The following is a 20,449-nucleotide window of genomic DNA, read 5'->3' on the forward strand; positions in this document are numbered from 1 at the left end:
ATTTAATATTCACATAATGATATTTATTATTCACAGATGATTGAAATTTGATTGATTTGCGTTTATTAACATGTTCTTGTTAAGACGTAATGCACATTTGATTAAAGTCTATATGTAAACCAGTTACTACTCCATTTTTTATGTATTCGACATCTACCCGTTTGGATATATTTAAGTTTTAACTTGTAGTAATTGATTATTACAGAACATAAAGTTGACATTAAACTATATGAAAAGATCATCTTAAACTAATGTAATTAATTTTATGTAGTAAAGGATTACGACAGAGCAGCTATAGATGAAGAATTGTAAGTGAGCTCTGAGAAGCTCACTATAAACAAATAAAAAAATACATAGTAATATATTAAAATACTTAGTGCATTCTCCTTATACAATGCTGGCGTAAACAGAGTTTGAAATAAAAGTGGCAGCTATGTGTATTCATTTATATTAAGAAGGCTTTTAAAGTCAGTAAAGATCATGCCATAAAATGTTATCTAACATTTGACCAGTAGAAGGCACCCAAACACACCTAAAATTTGCAATAACCGCAAATTGGGTGAGTAATTCTGCAAAACTGGAAATTTCTAATACACGTTTTATTCATTTTAGAATAGTTTGCATCTGTTTGTCATTCAGTAAAGCAGAATGATTATCTGCGTTATCTAAAGAATTTTTTAAATCTTATTAAATAATGCTAATCACATACTGTCCAATTTATTCACGTTTTATTGACAGAAATATAAAGTAGTATGTCAAGTACATCACTTTGTACAAAATTGCACAGACTCTTCAAAACTCAGCCAGACAACAAGAAAATAAATCCAAGAGAGAAGAGCAAACGCTGTAAAACATGTGAAATGGGCTTTTGCAACACACAGTCTACAGAGGGACTTCATAAACAAAACAAAAATTTGTACATAAATAAGATTCAACAGGAAAAATGTAATTTACAACAGCTGAAATAAATATGTTTAAAAATAAGATTTAGATTGGCACATTAGCTCCTTCTACCCCACAACAGAAAATATCAGCTCATTTAAGGGTTAATGACCATGCTTGCAGGAACAAAAGGTGCTACCTCAGTGTATATGATATGTTTATTTTTCTTAACATTGCATATAATGTTGTACAGACAATGGCATTGTTGTGTTGCTTGCTAAGTATGAGTTCCTGTTATTTTACTTTTAAACCAGTCCACATGGTGTTGATCAGCCTATCAAGCATGGCCATTCAGTGCCCTTTCATTTAAGTGATACAAACTTGAATGTACAGTTTAAAATACTGCTATCTAAAATAACCAAACATCCCTCGTCCATCCCTCTGATAAATGCTGGACTTGGTAAAATTGTTTGCTTCTGTGATTTTCATATGATCAGTAGGGTCAGGATCAGACAGAGGGAGTCCAAAAATATATTTTAGAGATTCACTATCATAACACACCAACCGATGAAAAATATATGAATTTTAATACATCACCACACATCCTCAACACAGTGGGCATTCATACACTCTACCATTTTAGGAGTAACACAGAGAACCTGTGTCACTGTTGCAGCCATCAAAGGTAAGAACTAAACAAGTTTAGCCAGTTCGATGCACTTTAAGCAGAAACTGATCACAAATTATCCCCTGCATTTGATCATGGGTTGTTTAGTGTCCACATCATTTTCACTGACAAAAGCTTTCCTGTCGCTAAGGGCAACAGTCCTTTCAAGTCCAGAGGTAATTGACAGGCACTGGGACATTTTAGATGGTATATATTAAAGAAAAACATTGTCAAATTAACACTTCATGATAAGAATTGGTGTTCTGATTCTGGTGGACATCAGAGCTAGAGCAGGGAAGCCTCATAGGAAATAGACAATAGACTTGAAGCAGCTTTCTAAACATTTATATGCTCTGCGCACAGACATTGAGCTCTTGATCCTCTGGTTCTGGGTGGTGACACAATCTCATGCTCTCAGGGAATTCTGGGTAAGAATGAGCAGGAAGTGGTTGGATGAGTGAATCAAAGCCATATGGCCCCCAAAGAGAACTTCCTAAATCTATAGTTAAAGCTTTCTAAAGTACCTTTCTCTTTAAGTTCCCACTACATTATATAAAGCAGTGATCAACCTCCAGAGATCTATCAGTCTGACCCTCACTCTGCGATAAGAGAAACAGGAAATGCCTTGGCATAAACACAAGCAAATAAACAAACCAAATAAGGGAGTAGAGTGAGAGACTCAAGCCAATGGGATATTTAGTAGAAAGAGTACTGGTTCTCCACTGCGCGGGTCCTGCGTGTCCCATCTGAATCGTGATAGTCGTCAGACCCCCCACTAGAGCCCTCCAGGAGGCGCTCTGAGCTGTTGCTGCGACTCTGGAGCCCCCCTCCTGTGCCCGGGTCACTGCGGGACAGAGAGGGGTGGGCAGTAGGTGAGGAAGAGGTGCTCGAAGACAGTGGAGTGTCCTGGGGCGGTCCTGTAGTGACTGTGGACAGGAGGGCAGCCGACTGAGATGATTCTGTCCTGCAGTTAGCCTCTCTGGGGGGAGTAGGGGCTCTAGTTGTCGGGACATCTGTAGCTGGAAAAAATGACACCTTAGTAATGTTGAGTTGCGTAACCAAAAATACAGGAAATTAAGAAGTCTGTTACTGCAAAATAAACAGACTCAACTAAAAAGTAACTACCCAAATAATTTAGGTAAATAAGAATTTTCTGATTCACAAAAATATACTGTATATAATATTAAAACTATAAAGTTTACATGCTACTTCACATGAACTAACTTCTTACTACTTACGTCACAAAGTTTCATAAGTAAGCATACATTATTTTGTTTGCAGCTAATAAACACAAAGTCAGAGTAGGGCTCTTTTATTACCCTTTTTCCCAAATGGGCAATTACACCAACAAGGCAATGACACGCCATAAGTGTATCAATAAAGTCTTTTACGCTATGAAGCAAATGCATAGTCTATATGCGCATGTGAAACTCTGTAGGTCCAGCAGGCAGGCACACAGGGGCTCTTTGTGACTGGCAGGGTGGGTTGTGGGTGGGTTGTGGCCAGTTCCAGGGCCTGCATGCTAAATTGTGGTGGTATAATCGCCCCCTCACTCCCCTGTACAGGAGGGCATTCATTACTTGCCAGCAAAGCTCAGGGCAGTGTAAGAGGAAGGGAGGCACTCACCAGTGAACCCCAATGTTTTAGTAAATGTTCTCCTGTTTTTAAGGACACATCTTTGTATTGAGTAACATGGGAATCTGACAAGTCTCATACTCAAAAGTGACTATGACTAGAATTATATGTATATCCTCTATTTTCTTCTGTTTTTGTTGTTGGTATAGTGTTGGTCCAGAACCATAACATATATAACATATAGCCTACTTTACAGTGTCTAATAAAATCATAAAAACAACTTAAAGTATATGGCATCTTTTCTACATAACATCTCAGGAGTATAAAAATAATGAATGTAGAGTATATTTAGGGTTAGGTTGTTGTGCATTACCTCACGTACCTGTGTTGTTGCTCCTCTGTACTTGCACATAGGAGCGCAGTGTGATGTCAGCTGAGCCTCCTGACTCGAGGGGGATGGGATGGGCATGGAAGTGCCTCAACATGTCAGAAACCGTGTGAAACCACAAATGGTGAACGTGGCACTGGCCGTTATCATTCACTGACAAACGTAAATGCTGGAAATGAGAAAACAAACAGGAGACATGGTAGGAACAGTTTGTGATTTTGTGAAGGTTAAAAAATCGAAACACTAAAAACAGTGAGAGATCAGATCTCCTCAAGGCCCTTTTTGTGGGAATGAATGCCAAGGCTGACACTAGAGGAAGAGGTGCAGGATGACACTTCCTCTGCACAGCTCTGCCCGGATGTGATGTGGAGTGGAGAATGTACTTCATACAAACAAGGTTACAAATAATGACTAATGACAATGGTTTAATATCTTGTTTAATTTAAAATCACAATTTTAGCTTTGCCTAAAATGCTGCAGTGTGTGACATACTTCTCCTTATCAGATAAATCTAAATAAATAAATAAATACACTTTCTATACTGAATAGAAATATTAAAAGGTTATAACTTGGTGGCTGAAACAGAAATCCTTACTCCCTCAGTCATTTATTTATATATAGCAAAATTATATTTGAAAACACATTTTATCAAATTGACAAGAGTTGGTGACATGCTGGGTGTGGTGTGTCATTTCAAATGAAGTGCTCTCACTGCTGCCTAATATTACTTTAGGGTAGAAGTTCCATGTACTCTAATGGGACCTTTCTATATGTAATTGTATGGCTAAAAGAAGGTATTGTTTCAAAATAAAATATATATTGCAAATTGTCATGTCATTAACAACACATTGACGATTTTAGCTGTTATTTATTATGGATATGACTCACCTTGGCTTTTCCCTGGAAGTTGAAGGTGAGAACATACTCTCCTGGTCTGGTTTCACTTTGTCTAATCACAAAAAGCCCGTGGCTCCTGGCTCCTCCTGCCAGAACCAATTGCGCTGCACGAACACGAGACAGGGTCCCATGAAACCAGGGGTACCCCACCAGACTGGCATCCCCCTCGGACTCTTTAGCTCCTTCACTGCCACCTACACAGAACATGGTTTGTCAGTACATTTAGTTTAATGAGTTGGACCTATACCAGTTTGATTGTTTTACCTGCTGCATTATGGGAGCTTTGTGCCTCTGGGGACTGGAGGAAGCGCTCTAAAGGCACATGAGATGGGTGCTGGGTGAATGGGGGTTCCCTGCATCTGACAGAGGGGGCACTGTAGTGCTCTGCCGCTGTTGAACAAGACCTTTCTGGAGCCCGGTAGATTCCTACACAAGCATTAGTTATTATGTAGAGTTTAAATGAGAAGTGTCAAATGCAGATGACACATTTTCCACCAGTGACAACAAAGTACCTTAATTTTAAGTCTGGTCCAGCCAAGTTAAAATTGAGTGACTTAAAAATACGTGGGCAAAATTAGGCTAGATATGTAATACGTTTGTTTGCGCAGGCATGTATCAAATTAGAGTCTTCCCTCCCTTAATGACAATCACTGCAGGGACCTCGAGGGAGTACAAAACAGGCTACCTACTGAAAGCACATGCTTACCAACTGCCTCTGTTGCCACATGAATTTTGATGAATTGCAGATATCAAAGGACTGATAGTCTGACCTATAATTCTTTTTTCTTTTAGTTAATTATTCATTACTAGTAATCTGTTAACCATGTAGTCCTAACAGTGCAAATTTTGATACATCTACTGTTAACAAGGAAGAGTCGTGCCTTCAGACAGGAGTTCACAGCTGCAGGAGGCCACCATGGAGCAGTTCTTGGATACCTGTCCATGGGGACAGGATGCCAGCTCAATGTCATCACCGCTGTCCCTGCACACAAATAGGCCAGTCAGAGGAACCACACACAAACATCACAGCCAAACTCTCTCTACAAATAAGCTGTTTATGTCCCCAAGATTCACCAATGATCTCTGCGAAAACTGAGAAGGAATGTCAGTAGTCAGAAGCCATGTGTTTGTGCAAAGCAACCTGTCAAAAAGTCCACTAATTGAATGATTAATGAATGTGTGTTAGGTCTACCTCCCTCCAGTTTCCCCCTTCTTTCCATCCCATCAAAAACCAACAGCAAATATTTATGAGTGAGTTTACCCCGGGTCTATGCAGTCCTGAATGTCGGCAACCCACGAGTTCTTCTGCAGAGAGTCAATGGTTTCCATGATATACTCGCACCCGTTTTCCACCTATAGGATACAACCAAGACACACAGCCTAAGTACTGTATAAATATTCAAACAAACTAATGTGAAAATAATAGTGGTTTACCTTAAGTACAAATGTGTTGTCTTTGTCAGGCATCTCCAGCGGCATAGTGGTCCGCACTTCCACAATGGCTGACAGTGGTACGCTGACTTTGGGCTTTGAAGACTAAAGAAAAACAACAAATCTTAGTTTCAGTATAATAGCTGTATAAAAACATTACAGCAGAGAGGTTAAGTGCCTGGACTGCAGAAAAAACCCTCAAATTGCTTCAAACACAGACAACTGTTCACTGTTACTGTCACTTGGGGTAATTCAGAAAAAAACAGTATCACAGCCTGGGAAATAAAACCCACAACCTCCACTTACTGTTCTATAAGACACTATGTCTCAAACATATATCTGCCACAAAATAATCAATTATATTGATCTTGTTGATGAGCAATAATAAGAATATATTTGCAGACATGTTTAGGTTTTGTTATCACATAACATTCTCATGGAGTTAAATACATGTGTTGTGCATCTCTTGTCTTAAGTGTGCATAAAATATAAATACAACATTTGCTCTACGTCTTAGTTGTTATGAACATCACATTGAAGTGTTTACAGCAGGGGGCTCCATCCCCTTTGTGGTATCTCCCCAAAGGATTCAGGAATCACACATATGCTGAATTCAAATTTGATTCATCGCATGCCTGTTATCATTATGAATATATACTTCAGTTGCCTAACATTGTGCACTGACAAATGAGTAATGGTTTAGGTTTTACTCTTCAATTTCTTGCATCCGCTAACAAGAGTAACATTCTGTCATTTTTGTTTAGTAAAAGTAGCTCTCCAGGAGAAAAAGGTTGGAGACCACTTATTCACAGCATATGTGCCCACAGCCAATGGAGTGAGTGCCACTGGATGTACAGCTCAGACTAAATGTGAGCCAGGGGCTGACTGATGCTGTGGGTCAGGCTTATCAGCTCATCTGTCCGGAGGAACACTGTGCCGCTGCTGCTATCCACGCCCATTCCTCCTTTCCCTGGATCAGATGTAAAAGAACACTTCCTGTATTCAACCGTTTGACCATTTCCTGGAGCTGACCAGATCACATGTCCAACAGCAGGCAGAGTGTGTGATCAGAAATCCCACCAAACATTTATAAAACATTGCCAATATTAGAAAAAAGAGAATGCCTGTGCTTTCCCAAAGTGAAGCACAATAAAACAGTATTTGTACTCATATTATCAATTAATTGGATTTATGACTAAAGATTATTTGCCTGAAGTTATGGCTGAGCAATTAATCTAATTTTAATTTAAATTGAAATTCAGTCTAATTGTGAATGATATGCCTGGGGTTTTTTAATTGAGAGATCTACAGCCTGCCCTCATGCAGTTAGGAGCAGAGTTCAGACTTTGGAGGAAAAAGAGTGGAGTTCAAACATTACACTATTTTTTGTACAAGTTAGAAAATTAAAAGCAATTTTTTATTTTGTTTTTGAAAAGAAAAATACGACGGAGTATAAGGGTCACATAATACTATTATTATGCGGGCACTACAAGAATAAAGTCGTAACATTTTGAATTTAATACGAATAAAGTCGTAAAAAAAAGTCATAATTTTATGAGAATAAAGTCAAAATTTTACGAGAATAAAGTCATCATTTTATGAGATTAAAGTCCTAATTTCATAATCTCTATTGCCACTGCACTGTCCTGTTTCTGCGTCCAAATAGTTACAGTTTAGTCTAATACACAGAGCTGTACCCCGTTTCAGTCCCTGACCCCGAATTCTTTATGCGGGATCAACACCACGTACTCTCCTCGCTGTTCCCCAGTACAGGGTCTGAAGCACTGCATACACTCTGTATCCATGGAAGTTCCAGGTACACTGTGTGCAAAGACTCCTACACCTGTCCGTGTTCTGCCCAGGAGTGCTCAGCTACACGCAAAGGCACATGGGGGTCATTTCTGGGGAAATGATTCAACAGTTGGTAATGTTTAATAGGCCAGCAATATAAAGTTCTACTGTCATACGTAGATTTTATTTCATATTTTAACTCAAATAAGGGCCATTCTCTTAAACTCTGGTCATAGTGGCAAACTGCTCTTGCCCCTAAATCTGATTAAAATTGCATCTTTACGTTGACTACGACTTTATTCTTTACTACTTTATTCTCATAAAATTGTGAATTTATTCTCGCAAAATTACAACTTTAATGTTAAAATGTTATGATTTTATTCTCATAGTGCCCGCATAATTATTTTTTTTAAAGTGACCCTTATACTCCGTTGTAGAAAAGACAATCTAATCAAAAATTTAAATGAATCAATATGAGTTTTTTTTTTTTTTTACCGTATCACCTCTACCGACTTGAAGTATTAGTCTCAATCTGCTAGTCTTAGTCTTGGCTCTGACAGTGATAGTATTCATGGGTGAAGGTCTGATCATGGCTTATAACAGGATGCTGTGTCACCATGAGGCTTGTGCGAGTGCAGCAGTTCGAGTGTCATAATGCAGACAGTTGCAACGCTGCAGTGGGCCCTCTCCGCCACTAGCAAAGCAAAAGTCTCAGGACCTTTTCAGTTAACCACGACATTTTTGTATACTGAATAACATTGTCGTTGGTCCATTACTTGTGTATTCTAAACCAAATGAAAGCTTTTTTCTCATCTGCCTAAAACTTAAGCGCATTCATATAAATGGTTTTATGATGCTACACAGTCTTATAATAATAATTATAGTTCAAAGTTATTTATGCATTTATTTATTTGATGAACCACGTTGGTACATCTTGCAATGATGCCAAAGATAAAGCGAACTAATCAATATTTATTTTTTGTGTCTGAAATGGTAACATTGATTGGTTAACTTCAACAGAAATCAATGAAAAAGCTTTCCTTGTCTCATTGTTCTACTTCCTATTGACTTCCTCTGCCCCCTCCTCTCTTGGCGGCCTGTTCTGCACCTGTGTCTCCCTCTCCACATCCTTATCCTTACATTTCCCACCAACCATGATTAAAGAGCGGTGGCAGATTTACACACTCAGCTGAACAGCCTTGTGGCCTCCTTAAGGTCAGGGCACTGATCTGGAAACCTCACCCAGACAAGTGCGCAGTGCGGAGCAAGGCATACGGGGTCACAGAGGTCGAGCTATCACACTCAGCTAAGTGCAGTCACTAAGAGGACAGTATGTTTGAGAATTCTGCTTTTTATGGGAGAATGTTTTGTTCATCAGCAATAAATACAAAGAAATATAAGCATTAAGTAATGAGTATACCTTTGGTGGGACATAGAACTCCAGCAGAAACTTCTCCCCTCCTTCGTCTCGTTTGGTCTTCCGGAGCAGCAGGCGACACTTCTGCCACTGTGCAGCCCCCATACAGTTTGTGTCATCAGCCACCATGTATCTGAGGGCTCCCTCCCTCTGAATCTCAAGCAGTTCAGCTTTGTGACCTTGAGAGCCCCGAGGAAGGCGTAACTTCTGGGACCATTTCTCACTCCCAGTGGCCTCACCTGCTCCTCCTGCTCCTGCAGCTGCTCCTGCAGCTCCTCCTGCTGCTCCTGGTCCTACTGTCCCATTGGACTTCCTGGCCACAGAGGGAGCATCCGGCTCTGGAGAGGCTCGTCTGTGCCACATTTCTTTGACCCCATCCACCACACACAGACTCATGTTCCTCAGGGAGAAGCCCTTCTTAAAGCGTGCCTTTGGGTGACTGATGGACACATCCTCAGAGCTGCGGGACTGTCCCAAAGCAGACACTTTATGCGTCATTTGGGATCCTCGAGGGTTAGTGTTTCCCCCCACATCCAACCCTGCACCCCCACTGTCCATACTGTCCAGGGATTCACTGGAGGCCCCAGCGTCCTTGCGTCTCTGATAAAGGTCCTGGCCGTAGGCCAGAGGACAACCCTGGATCCCCAGGAAGGGAACAATGCTGTATTTGGCTGCAGAGGTGGAGCCGTCTTCTCCTGGAGAGGAGGCCTGGTTCTCCCGGACTTGGGTCAGAGCTGAGGAGAAACACTCCAGGAAATGTTGGGAAAAGTGCTGTGAGAAGCTGGCATCAGCGCCAGGTGAGTCATAGCATGGGTTCTCGGACAGGAAGCGCTGAAACTTGTCGGCGAAATCTGCAGCTGAGGCACGTGCATGGACCTCGCAGAACTCTCGCCAGTCGGGCAGTGGACATGAGGAGGAAAGCTCCGGGCTACCAGGCACCACGGCTCCGTTCATCACTGGGCCATGCCAACCCACCAGGAGAGGCTGCACACAGACAAAGAAAATGTATCAATATGAGGTTTTTTTCTTTTTTTTCTTAACAACATCCTTAAAGTAGACTTCATACCTGAATTATGCATAATGAGAAACCCCTCAGATGTAAAAAAATATATAAAAATTAGGGGTTTGAACGCAAATGAACGTAAAATACCTGCACAATATGTGATGAGGTATTGAGTATTGAGTCACTGAGTTTAGTACTGTAGTACTAAACTGCTATAGGTAGAGAAAAAGTACTAGATTGACCGGGCATAACTATTGTCTTATCTGTATAAATATGCCACAAACAGGAACATGGCAAAAACAGTACGTCTCATAGCATAATTGCCATTTTTCAAAGTCAATTAGATGACTGGGGTGGTTTGTCTATTCTGATGTGTAAAAATCTCTCTGTTTGGTTGAGGATTGAACCAATGACATCGACAGATGTGCTCATAACAGTAGAATGGGACTAAAAGAGTTCATACAAAGAGTCAGGGGTAGTACATAGTTGTAGAGATGGGAGATATATTGAAATAAATAGATGCACATGGAAAATTATACAGATACAGAAATATACAGATATTACTGCACTTTTTTGGCTAATTTTATGGCTCATTTACATTTTGTATAATACTTGAACCTCAACCAAAATATTTTTTGTCAATGTTGCCCTCCACTACCTACCTATAGCTAATAAATTGACAGCTTCCACATTTTCACCGGGGAAGTTGGTTAAAAACATTGACTCAAATGTGGCAGGATTGACATCCTTAAAGTAGAGTTCATAACTGAATTGTGCATGATGAGAAACTCCTCAAATGTAGGTTTAAGTGTTATATTATTTATTGATTACTTTTTAGATTGTTTTGCCCCTAAAGATCTTTGAGGCTGTTTTTCTCTGCCTCGGGTGTGAGCACATATCTTTCTGTCTTTGATTATTAAACCAAGTCAAAGTATTCCACATGTGTAAATCACTCTTTGATTTGTCACTTTGATGAGATATAATTCACTACATCTGGATCCCCGAACTCTAGTTTCCTCAGAAATAGTATCAAAGATTCGCAGCCCTCTGTGAAGTTGCTCATGTATGTAAAACATATGTACAGGGTTGTGTAGGTCTTCCAATCTGCTCCAGTCTGCTTACTATCCCATTCAAAGCCATTACTGACAGATGAGGTCATATCTTTTTATATTAGTTGAATACATGGATACATTATATAATAACTATACCTTAACTGACCTTAAACAAAGACTTAATTCAGAATAAACAAATTGTTTAAGAAGGATTCAGGTTTAGTAGCTACTTTATTAATAACCTAACTCATAACCCCAGCCCCTTAATTAAGCACTCACTAAGTCGTTTAGTAAGGCTAATTAAAGTGTAGTTATTACAAAGTGATACCAATAAATTATATAAAACAGCATAAAACATTAAACGTGCCAGATTTGAACCAGTACACGCTCAGCCAATCAATCAACACAGGTGCATGTCTCAAATGTGACTTCCCAAGATGAGGATGCGTCTTTTCCTGGATATCACACTGAGCTAGCACACAAAGCAGACCGCACAAGCACAGAGTCAGCATGAAACTTAAGTTGTGGATGGTGGAGGAAGTGGACAGTGTTAGGCTTTTCTGGAGCTCAGCACACTCTCTCAACTGCACATACTGAAAAGTGCTACACAGGAAATAGGTGAAGGGGAGACCAAATAAATGAATGAAACAAAAAGACACACGAGAGGAGGGAGGGGCTGTGTAGGTGTGTATAAATGCCTGGGGATGTTGTTACTTCTTTAGAGCAGCTGCTAAAACAATCAGTATAAAGACGGTATAGTGTCTCTAAACAGACCTCTGCTCTCATGATTCTCATAAGCTCTTGTATATGCTCTATCTAGTCCTATCTCAAGTATAAAAAGTGCTTAACTTCCCCCTAGGCACAAGACCCAAGGGAGCAGGGTTGATTTCTCCATCAGATGGCTGGAGGTTCTGAAGGTAACAGTAAACTGAGGAAGTAGATGTTACATAGACTGCAAAACGCATCATATCAGAGTGTGGGACTGAGCTGAGCCAGGAGCTGTGTATGGACAATTAATTTTGTGTTCTACGTTCACTATATTCGTGGGTTTTGCCTTTCTGTTATATGCAACATTTTGAGGACCATTCAAAATATAAACCATGTTATTTTAAATTGTTATACGCTATGGCGTATAACATCACAGTACTAGGAATGCAATATAAACTAGTGCCACAGTATACAGACTGCGTGTTGTGTGTAGTTTATGCAGTGTCCTATATCTAAATACACACTTTTTTTCTTGACAGCAGCATGATGATTCTTATTGGCTTGTGTGGACAATTGGTGATGCTGTGTTCTCACCCCAGGGAGATTGGACCCCGCCATGTTTTCTAAGATTAGCCTCGTTCTAGAACACAACATGGACAATACAGTGCAAACACTTGCTTTTAGATTCTACATGCCCGGGGTAGTATTTCTTCCTTAAACATTGTTCATAAATTAATGGCAATTGCATTGTTACTATCACCTTATTGAATCAAACATTATACAGAGGGATAAGTAAAAATATTAAAACCAATAGTAAATTACAGAAGTAAATTGGGGCTGAAAGAGTTCATACAAAGGGTCAGGGGTGTAAAAAAAATAATAATAATAATTTAAAAAAATTATATATATATATATATATATATATATATATATATATATATATATATATATATATATATTTTTTTTTTTTTTTTGTTAATGTCGCCCACCACTGCCTGTGTGTATATGTTTTTGTCATTAAAGTTCATTACCACTCTCATTACATATTCTGAGCAGTGGCCTGTTCCATTGCTCTGCTAAACAGTGACAATGTAAATAGCGTGTGAGCCGACAAATTCATATGGCAGTCAGTGATAAAGGATGGAGCGCGTGGGAGATGTGCATTCCGCCACACCGAGCTCCATTTCCTGTCTCTCACCCACCACAGGTCTAACTCCTTTCACAGATGACCACAGGCCCCGCTTGAAGCCATCAGGAGCAGCAAGTGTGCTTGTGATGCTAATGTTCTGTAATCATTATACTGATGTATTGAACTCAAAGTATTATCTCACTATTGATGAAAAATGTATATAATATCCTTAAAAGACAAGCAACTCTTGCGCTCTTACTGATTTTAAATAAAGATATGCGATGTATCGGTTCCATTGTCAGTGTCAAATATATTAGATGGTTTTCCCTGAAATCACTCAGAATTCACTCACTGAGCTGCAGAGGCTGCACTAGCACTGATTAATGATTGGTTGCAGGTGCTGAGGTATTCAGATCAATTCATGTTTTTCTGATTTTAGTTGGCAACCCAAATGAGTGAGGCTCATTCTGCTCTCCAATTGGATATTTGTGTAGAGAACCAAAACATCAAATGACAACAAAAACAACTGTGCCATAATGTACAGTGTTTTAAAGACTGAATATAACATTTGTTATTAGTAAAAGCAATATTTGATTTGAACATGTTCACCTCAAGACACAGATAGGTCATCATGTAAATAAAATATGATTTCTCAGTTCCAACTATGAGATATGTTTTGAGTTAATAATTCCTAATTAAAAATGTGCTGAGTGTTCCGGAGTAAATAATTAAGTAGGCTAGACACGACTTTTTGTCAGTTGCATTAATGTTGGGCTTATTAGCCTGGTTGAGAGAAACAGACACACAGTGGTTCTAGATGGATGGATCAAATTATTGCATGTAATGAATAAATAATAACCACAGTTTCAAAGCAGCAGTCTCATGCCATTAAACGTTTGTGCATTAGCTCCACATAGATTAGTCAAACTGTATTGTAATCTCAATCTGCATCATCTTTATTTTAATAGGCTACATTTGTTTAGTCTGTCAAGGTCTACAGCACTGACAGTAGTTTAAAGTGTGCCATGAAAGTCTGTGTGTATTTTTTTTCTTTCATTTTCTTTTTCACACCCAAATGTTTCATGTGATCCAATAATGCAATAGTCCAAGTCAGAGGAAGTGAAAGGCTCTGAGACAGTTCAAATAAGCCTTCATCATCAAAATACATGAACTGTCCAGTGTACGCCATAAAGAGATATATGAGACAAAGTCAATATTAGGCCTAAGCAGGGCTGGTGCTGGGCCTATTTAAAGGCAACAGAGTCTCGTTGTGCAGTCTGCTGCTGGACTTCATGAATGAAAATCCTATTGAATGGCTCCCACATCCAGCTCGGCACAGGGCCTATGAATGGAGCGTGCGTCGGTATTGTGTCATTGTTGGATCATCCAAACAAACGTGTGGCTACATCACTTCCAAGCGCAGACGAGGGCCCAAGTCACTGTCACTCATGGCTACTCCCCAAAGGCCATTAAACAGATTATCGGAAAAGCCCCCCGCATCGCTGCCGCCCCTCCACTTCGTGGTACTCTGTCCCCAAAAGGCTACAACCAAACGGAGGTTAAGAGCAGATGCAAGACCCATACGCCGCACACACCCCTGTCATAATGAAGAGGCGAACATTAGCACGCAGACTCGCAGTGGGGGATGTCGAAAGCACGCCACAAGCCTCTCCTCAGCACCGGACTACAGCCGTCTCCATCACACCACCATCACTGCGCGCAACGCAACAAAATCATAACATAAAACAACATTCACTGCACCGCAGGACTGTGAGCGGGTCGTGAGGTGGACATTGTGCGATTAGACAAAGATAGTCCCGAATAAGAAACGAAATGGGTAACACAGGGAGTTCTCACCTCAATACGGCACGGTTTTCACGAGCATGGCTCGTTTGCTCCTCAGATGTAATCCAGAGGCTGGTGGCTCAGCTCAGGGGCTCGTGTCTGTGTTGGACGCGCTCTCGGGGGGTCTGTGCCTCCATCTCTTAGACCCACTCCGCTTCTGCTGCTTTACCGCTGCCTCTTCTCTGTTGTGAACCAATCAACACACAAGTCTGACAAAGTGAGGAGACACTGCACTTCCGCTACGAACCACTAAAGTAAAAGCACTGATCTGCATTTTCGGCGTTTTAATAGGTCTGATTGGTTATTATATACAGTCAATGGGTTTAGGCAATGTTTTAACAATAGATGGTTTATTTGTTTGTGAAACTTCAATATCAAGCGCTAAAGGCTACACACACTGCATACATACACAGGCTATACACAGAAAAGAAAAATAAAAGAGGTTATTTTCTTCATTGGAATATTTTTTTGATTTCATAGTATATTACATTTTATTTTGAAGACAAGCTCACAGAGGTATGCCTGGTATGACTTGATCCCTGCTTCAGTGTCACTGATCTTTTTAACAGCGTCCGACTGACTTTAAAGGAGCCACGCCCTTTTATTGTCCCCATATTGTTAATTATTGACATTATGTTCGAACACTCATTGTGTCGATGTTATAACACTTAGGCCACCGTATTAAAAATGTTGAGGCCAGTGCCACTAAAGCCTGTGTTTAATATAATGATATGCTGATATATTAGGATATATAGATGTGTTGCTGGAGGCCAGTAGGCAACCACAAAGCATAGTGTAGACCTACACCTTTACTATAATCCTCTTTGAAAGGATTGACTCTGTGGTCACATACCAAGGTCAAAGGTTGATGGTCAAAATAATAACAAGGAGCTATACTGGGACAGGTGTAAAAACAGGACAGTTTAATTTATAACAAAATGAGGCATTCAAAAAGTCCTTTTGTCTTTACACCAAAAGTAAGGTGTGTGTGTGTGTGTGTGTGTGTGTGGGTGTGTGTGTGTGTGTGTGGGTGTGGGTGTGTGTGTGGGGGTGTGTGTTTGTTGGGGTGTGTGTGTGTGTGGGGGTGTGGGGGTGGGTGTGTGTGTGTGTGGGTGTGTGTGTTAAATTGAGTGATTGTCAGCTCATGGCCTAAATGTAGTGAGGAGGTTCCTATGAAACTGAAGCACAGCAGGTCTGACTCTCTCCTCTGAGACTTTATATTGATCGCAACACACTTCCTGCCGGAAGAAAGAATCGACAGAGCCCTGTGGGGCAGGAGCCACTTCAGCCTCCTCCACACCATGTTTTTGTACATGGCTCTACCCATGGTCCCATAACCCCCCTACTCTATCCATCACGATGGGGCACAAACAACATGCAGTGAGGTGAGAGGCATTGATTCCAAGTTAAAAAATATACCAGGTTAAGACTTCAGGGGTCAGCTGCAGGATGAAGGGGGCCTGGAAACAAACGAGAGAAGAGAGGCACTTTTCAGTTGATTTCCTGCGAAAGCATTTCAAGCTGGAGTTGGAGATTGGCCTCATGGGGCCGTTTGAGAATCAATGTGTCAGCGGGCATTAATAGGTGCTGCCTCTCTCTTTCTCCACGCCAGTAAAGCTCTGAAGCATCTAACACCTTTACATGGTGACTACACCTGTTTAACTTATGCTTAGACTTAGCCTTGAAAACACAAAGAGATATGAAAACACGTTTGTTGTTTCTTTGAAATTGAAGTAAACAATGGTCTTATCTTTTTCTGTTTAGTTTTTCTTACTTTGAAGTCACCAGCAAATCACCTGTTCCCAAAGAGAGCAGTGATTCACTTATTGATTTTGTTTTTAGCTTGGTGCCTCTGGATGATAATATCTTTGTTACACACAGATTGGGAGTGACAGAGAGCAGCCTACACTGCTCAGAGCATCTGGAAGTGGTGAAGAGTTTGACTTGTTTGTGAACAGTTCGGCCCAGGTCCAGCTAAACTAAAGATAACTAAAGCATTATTGGAGTCAACATTCCCCCATCAATCTAAAACATGGACCCTAGGCAAAATCCTCCAGGTATGGTAGTCCTCATTAAACTCATTAAACCTCGATCTGGCCTTGATTCCCCTGGTGCTGCACTGTGGCTTTGAAAGATGGGTCAAATACAGAGGACAAATAAAGTGTATCATAACATTAACAAAACTGAAATAGTCCACAGAACTTTTAGCAGTCTTTTCAAACTTAAACTCTTCACTTATTCCTTCAAAATGCCATCATTTGCACTATTGTATTGTAAACCTATTTCAGGTGTTATACCTTAGAACTTTAACCTGATTAATTATTTAAATCCTGAAATCCTCACTTGAGTTGCATTATTTTGAATTGGTGGTGCTCACTACATGGTGTCTTTGACCTTAAAAATATCAATTAAAAAAAACCCTTTTGTACCACAGTGACCTCTCAGATAGGCATGTGGGATCACGTGGTTAAGTCCTCACTGTTGTTGTTGTATGGGGGCGTTTCCCCTATGGTCACATGACAAAGGAACAGTTTCTATGGTAACGACAGTGAGGGTGGTAGAGGTAATGGGGTATGTTCAGATGGAATAAACGTACAGTTGTTTATCCTCCATAAGTGGACTGAAAGAAGTACAATGGTGAGTTGGTTTAAACTGGGACACTCTGCAGTTTGACTTAGGTAATGTAAGATGTTTTCTAACATAAAAACACAGAGATATTGGAGACAGTGAGACCTTGTTTGACAGGATACCTACCTTATATATTTTAGCCTACCATTCAATTTAATTGGGTAAAACATATTTTAAAAGTGTATTATTTTTAGACGGAACAGTCACATTTTCTTCACTTGTTTCAATAGCTGATAGTTCATTTTTTTCATTATTTATTTATTTATTTGCAGCAACTAAATTACCATCTCTGGTTGGGCTTTCCATATTACACCACAAAACTCAACAATGTTCAACTATAAATAAATCAGGTCATGAGCATGTTCACATCATTTACCCGCATCATGAAGAAGACCTATGAAAAAAACACCCTCTCACACACAATGTTATTCACAAAATGGGCATGGTTTGGGTTCATTTTCAGTCATGCAGGACTTAAGCCTGAAGGTGAGCATTAATTGCTCACTAATTTCTTCATGAGTTTCTCCGCTTACAGCCCTTTTAAGATAAACAAGTTACCTGTATTGCACATCCATTTTGTGGATTGGCCAGTGGTAGAAAGTAATAAACATTTAAGTAAGCACAAAACTAAAAGTACTGCACTTAAGTACAATTGGTATCTGTACTTTACTTAAGTCAAAGCTACATTGGAAGTTTTTACTTTTACTTAACTACACCTACACCTCCTACCGATTGTTCCTACTGTGCCTAGCCTACTTCTGCCCCCTACTGCCCCCTACTGCCCTGAACCTGTCTGCTCAAAACATTTTCAAGGGTCATAAAAGTAAACGTCCACTGCCCCACTCAGATCATTTGATATTATGCTGTTGGATGTGGCCTTAAATGTATGGCCACAGCTACTGATGAAGACAAAAGTGGTAAAGAGGAGATGTAAAAGAGCTGCGCAGATGTGTCATTTTGAAGTGAAGGGGTGAACGGGACGGGTTTGCTCAGGCCTCTGGGGCGTGCACACGGTGTAAGAGCACGTCTATGACCCGCGAGTCCTCTGGGCTTTTAATGACCGCGACGAGGCCTCTCATTAATGATGCAGTCTTTTTCAGTCTTAAAAAGCAGACAACCAACGGAGCGTGTCAAAACTTCTACACCACAGTCTTCTTATCCAGTGCCTACTGCTTGTTGGGATATACCGTGAGATCCAAAGTCACATGGTTACTTTAATTTAAACACTTACTTAAAATTATCATATTAACCATTTTCCAATCTAAGTTATGTTGTTGTTTCCTCATCAAATTATACCCACAGTTTGTTTTGTTTCATTCACACATTTAAAACAGAAACCCTTTATATTTAGGCTGTGTTCTTCTCTCAAACAGAAAACACCTCTTGTGATGTCATGTGGTAATACAGGAAGTGCTCCACTATGTTTTTAAACTCCACACACCTTCACAATCATCCTTTGTATTTCATAACTCACCGGGCTTCGCAAATGTATTACTTTTCATCTAGAATTGTGATTTTCCACTACAACAGCTATCTTTCACCTTTTGTTCAGTAGAAAACAAAAGGCAATTCCAGGGCTGAAGCTTTATTCTTAGTTACATCAGATACAGTCAGAACAGGCCCCAGACCTGCCCTGGCCAGACTGGTAGCCTTCCAGCATCCCAAGGCTCTCTGAGTCTCAGCCTAGAGCATCTCTCACCCTGGTCCTTAGTCAAAGCTACATACATTTCAAAGCAGAGTGACTTTTGTTTCACACTCACGAGATAATGAACTTTTACCCCTGAGGTCAGACAAGATGACAAAGGCTTTTCTGGAGGATGGGGCGAAGCCTTCACATATGTTAATGTCCGGTCTGGGTCTCTGCATTTACACAAAGACATATAAGAATATTTTCTTCACAACATGAATATACTTAAATTTCACACTGTTAACTTGAAAACTACCACTTCATGACATCACAAGGTGGAACAGAGGATTTTGAACTTTGGAGATGTAGACAGCCCAATAATGCAAGATTACTCAAACATGTGTGAATGAAACAAAACAACTCTGGGTATGTTTTTGAGGAGGTAACATTATAACATGGCTTAAAACTCAGGAGAATCCATTTTGTGCAATATAGGACCTTTAAGTAGCCTATGCCTACACTGGATTGACAATGTGCCTTTTATACAAACCCAAGCTCTTAAAATTTACTTAAGCAGTACAATAATTACAATGTCAATTCTAAAACTGGTACCCATCCACCTAGCAGTGAACATATTTCACCTGTTTCACCTCTGTTGAAAGCTCAACTTCCTTTTCTTTTGGATTTGATCTTTGATTAACGTACAGCAAACTATAGAGTTTAATGTAAATATAAATGGTGTAAAATGATAGGGCCTATATACTTTTAACTAGTTACTATGCTGTTCTTTACCATAAACCAATGGCTTACACAGATCTCCCAAAAACCATAGTGCTAATTCACAAGAGAAACACAAGCACTGCATACATCTTTATTTGCAATATATCAAGGAAAGAATACATTTTCCCAAATCAGTAACTGTTATGATATTCATCACCATTTTATGATAGAAAATTAAAGTACTCCTTTTAAAATCTGCTCCCAACTGCCATCGCCTCACGAAAAACTAACATAATATCAAATCATCTTGGAATGATTATATTTTAACACAATTTACTTTTAGTGTCTACTAATTCCAAAACTAATCCTGTCTATGTTATATTTTCATTGTCATTGTGACAATGTGTGTTAATTTTTACAATAAGATAATATAAATTGCAGTGTTAACCTAATGCCATATTAAGCAAGATCATCTCCCATAACTTTATGAATTTATGTATAAGCGCCCTCTACTGGGTGAATTACATTATTTCATGTAAGAGACTGCCCAATAATCAGAGGGTGAAAGTTTAGAGGTTTTGGTCGTTCTCATGGAAACGATGGAGATGGTCTGCATACCTAAAAGATACAGAATTAAAGTGACAAGCACAAATAAATAACATGATGCAAGAACTACAGTACTGCATTTT

The 20,449-nt window shown here is 39.8% G+C and overlaps 2 protein-coding genes across 2 annotated transcripts in view; both read right to left on the minus strand.

The window, feature by feature from the left end:
• Nucleotides 1-711: 711 nt before the first annotated feature.
• LOC117380418 (SH2B adapter protein 2) lies at nucleotides 712-10,028 on the minus strand. Its single transcript, XM_033977222.2, has 8 exons — nucleotides 9,052-10,028; nucleotides 5,844-5,945; nucleotides 5,671-5,762; nucleotides 5,291-5,391; nucleotides 4,674-4,835; nucleotides 4,401-4,603; nucleotides 3,507-3,681; nucleotides 712-2,568 (listed from the first exon to the last, which is right to left on the minus strand). Exons 1-8 carry the CDS (start codon nucleotides 10,000-10,002, stop codon nucleotides 2,246-2,248), a joined length of 2,109 nt encoding a protein of 702 aa, XP_033833113.1. The 5' UTR covers nucleotides 10,003-10,028; the 3' UTR covers nucleotides 712-2,245.
• A 9,869-nt stretch (nucleotides 10,029-19,897) lies between these two features.
• cux1b (cut-like homeobox 1b) overlaps nucleotides 19,898-20,449 on the minus strand; it is a 49,043-nt gene continuing 48,491 nt past the window's right edge. Inside the window, exon 22 of the mRNA XM_033977044.2 lies at nucleotides 19,898-20,378. Coding sequence (XP_033832935.1) covers nucleotides 20,330-20,378 — 49 coding nt within the window. The 3' untranslated portion in view covers nucleotides 19,898-20,329. The remainder of the gene's footprint in view (nucleotides 20,379-20,449) is intronic.

This window comes from Periophthalmus magnuspinnatus, chromosome 13 (genome assembly GCF_009829125.3).
Source record: "Periophthalmus magnuspinnatus isolate fPerMag1 chromosome 13, fPerMag1.2.pri, whole genome shotgun sequence".
Lineage (NCBI taxonomy): Eukaryota > Metazoa > Chordata > Actinopteri > Gobiiformes > Gobiidae > Periophthalmus > Periophthalmus magnuspinnatus.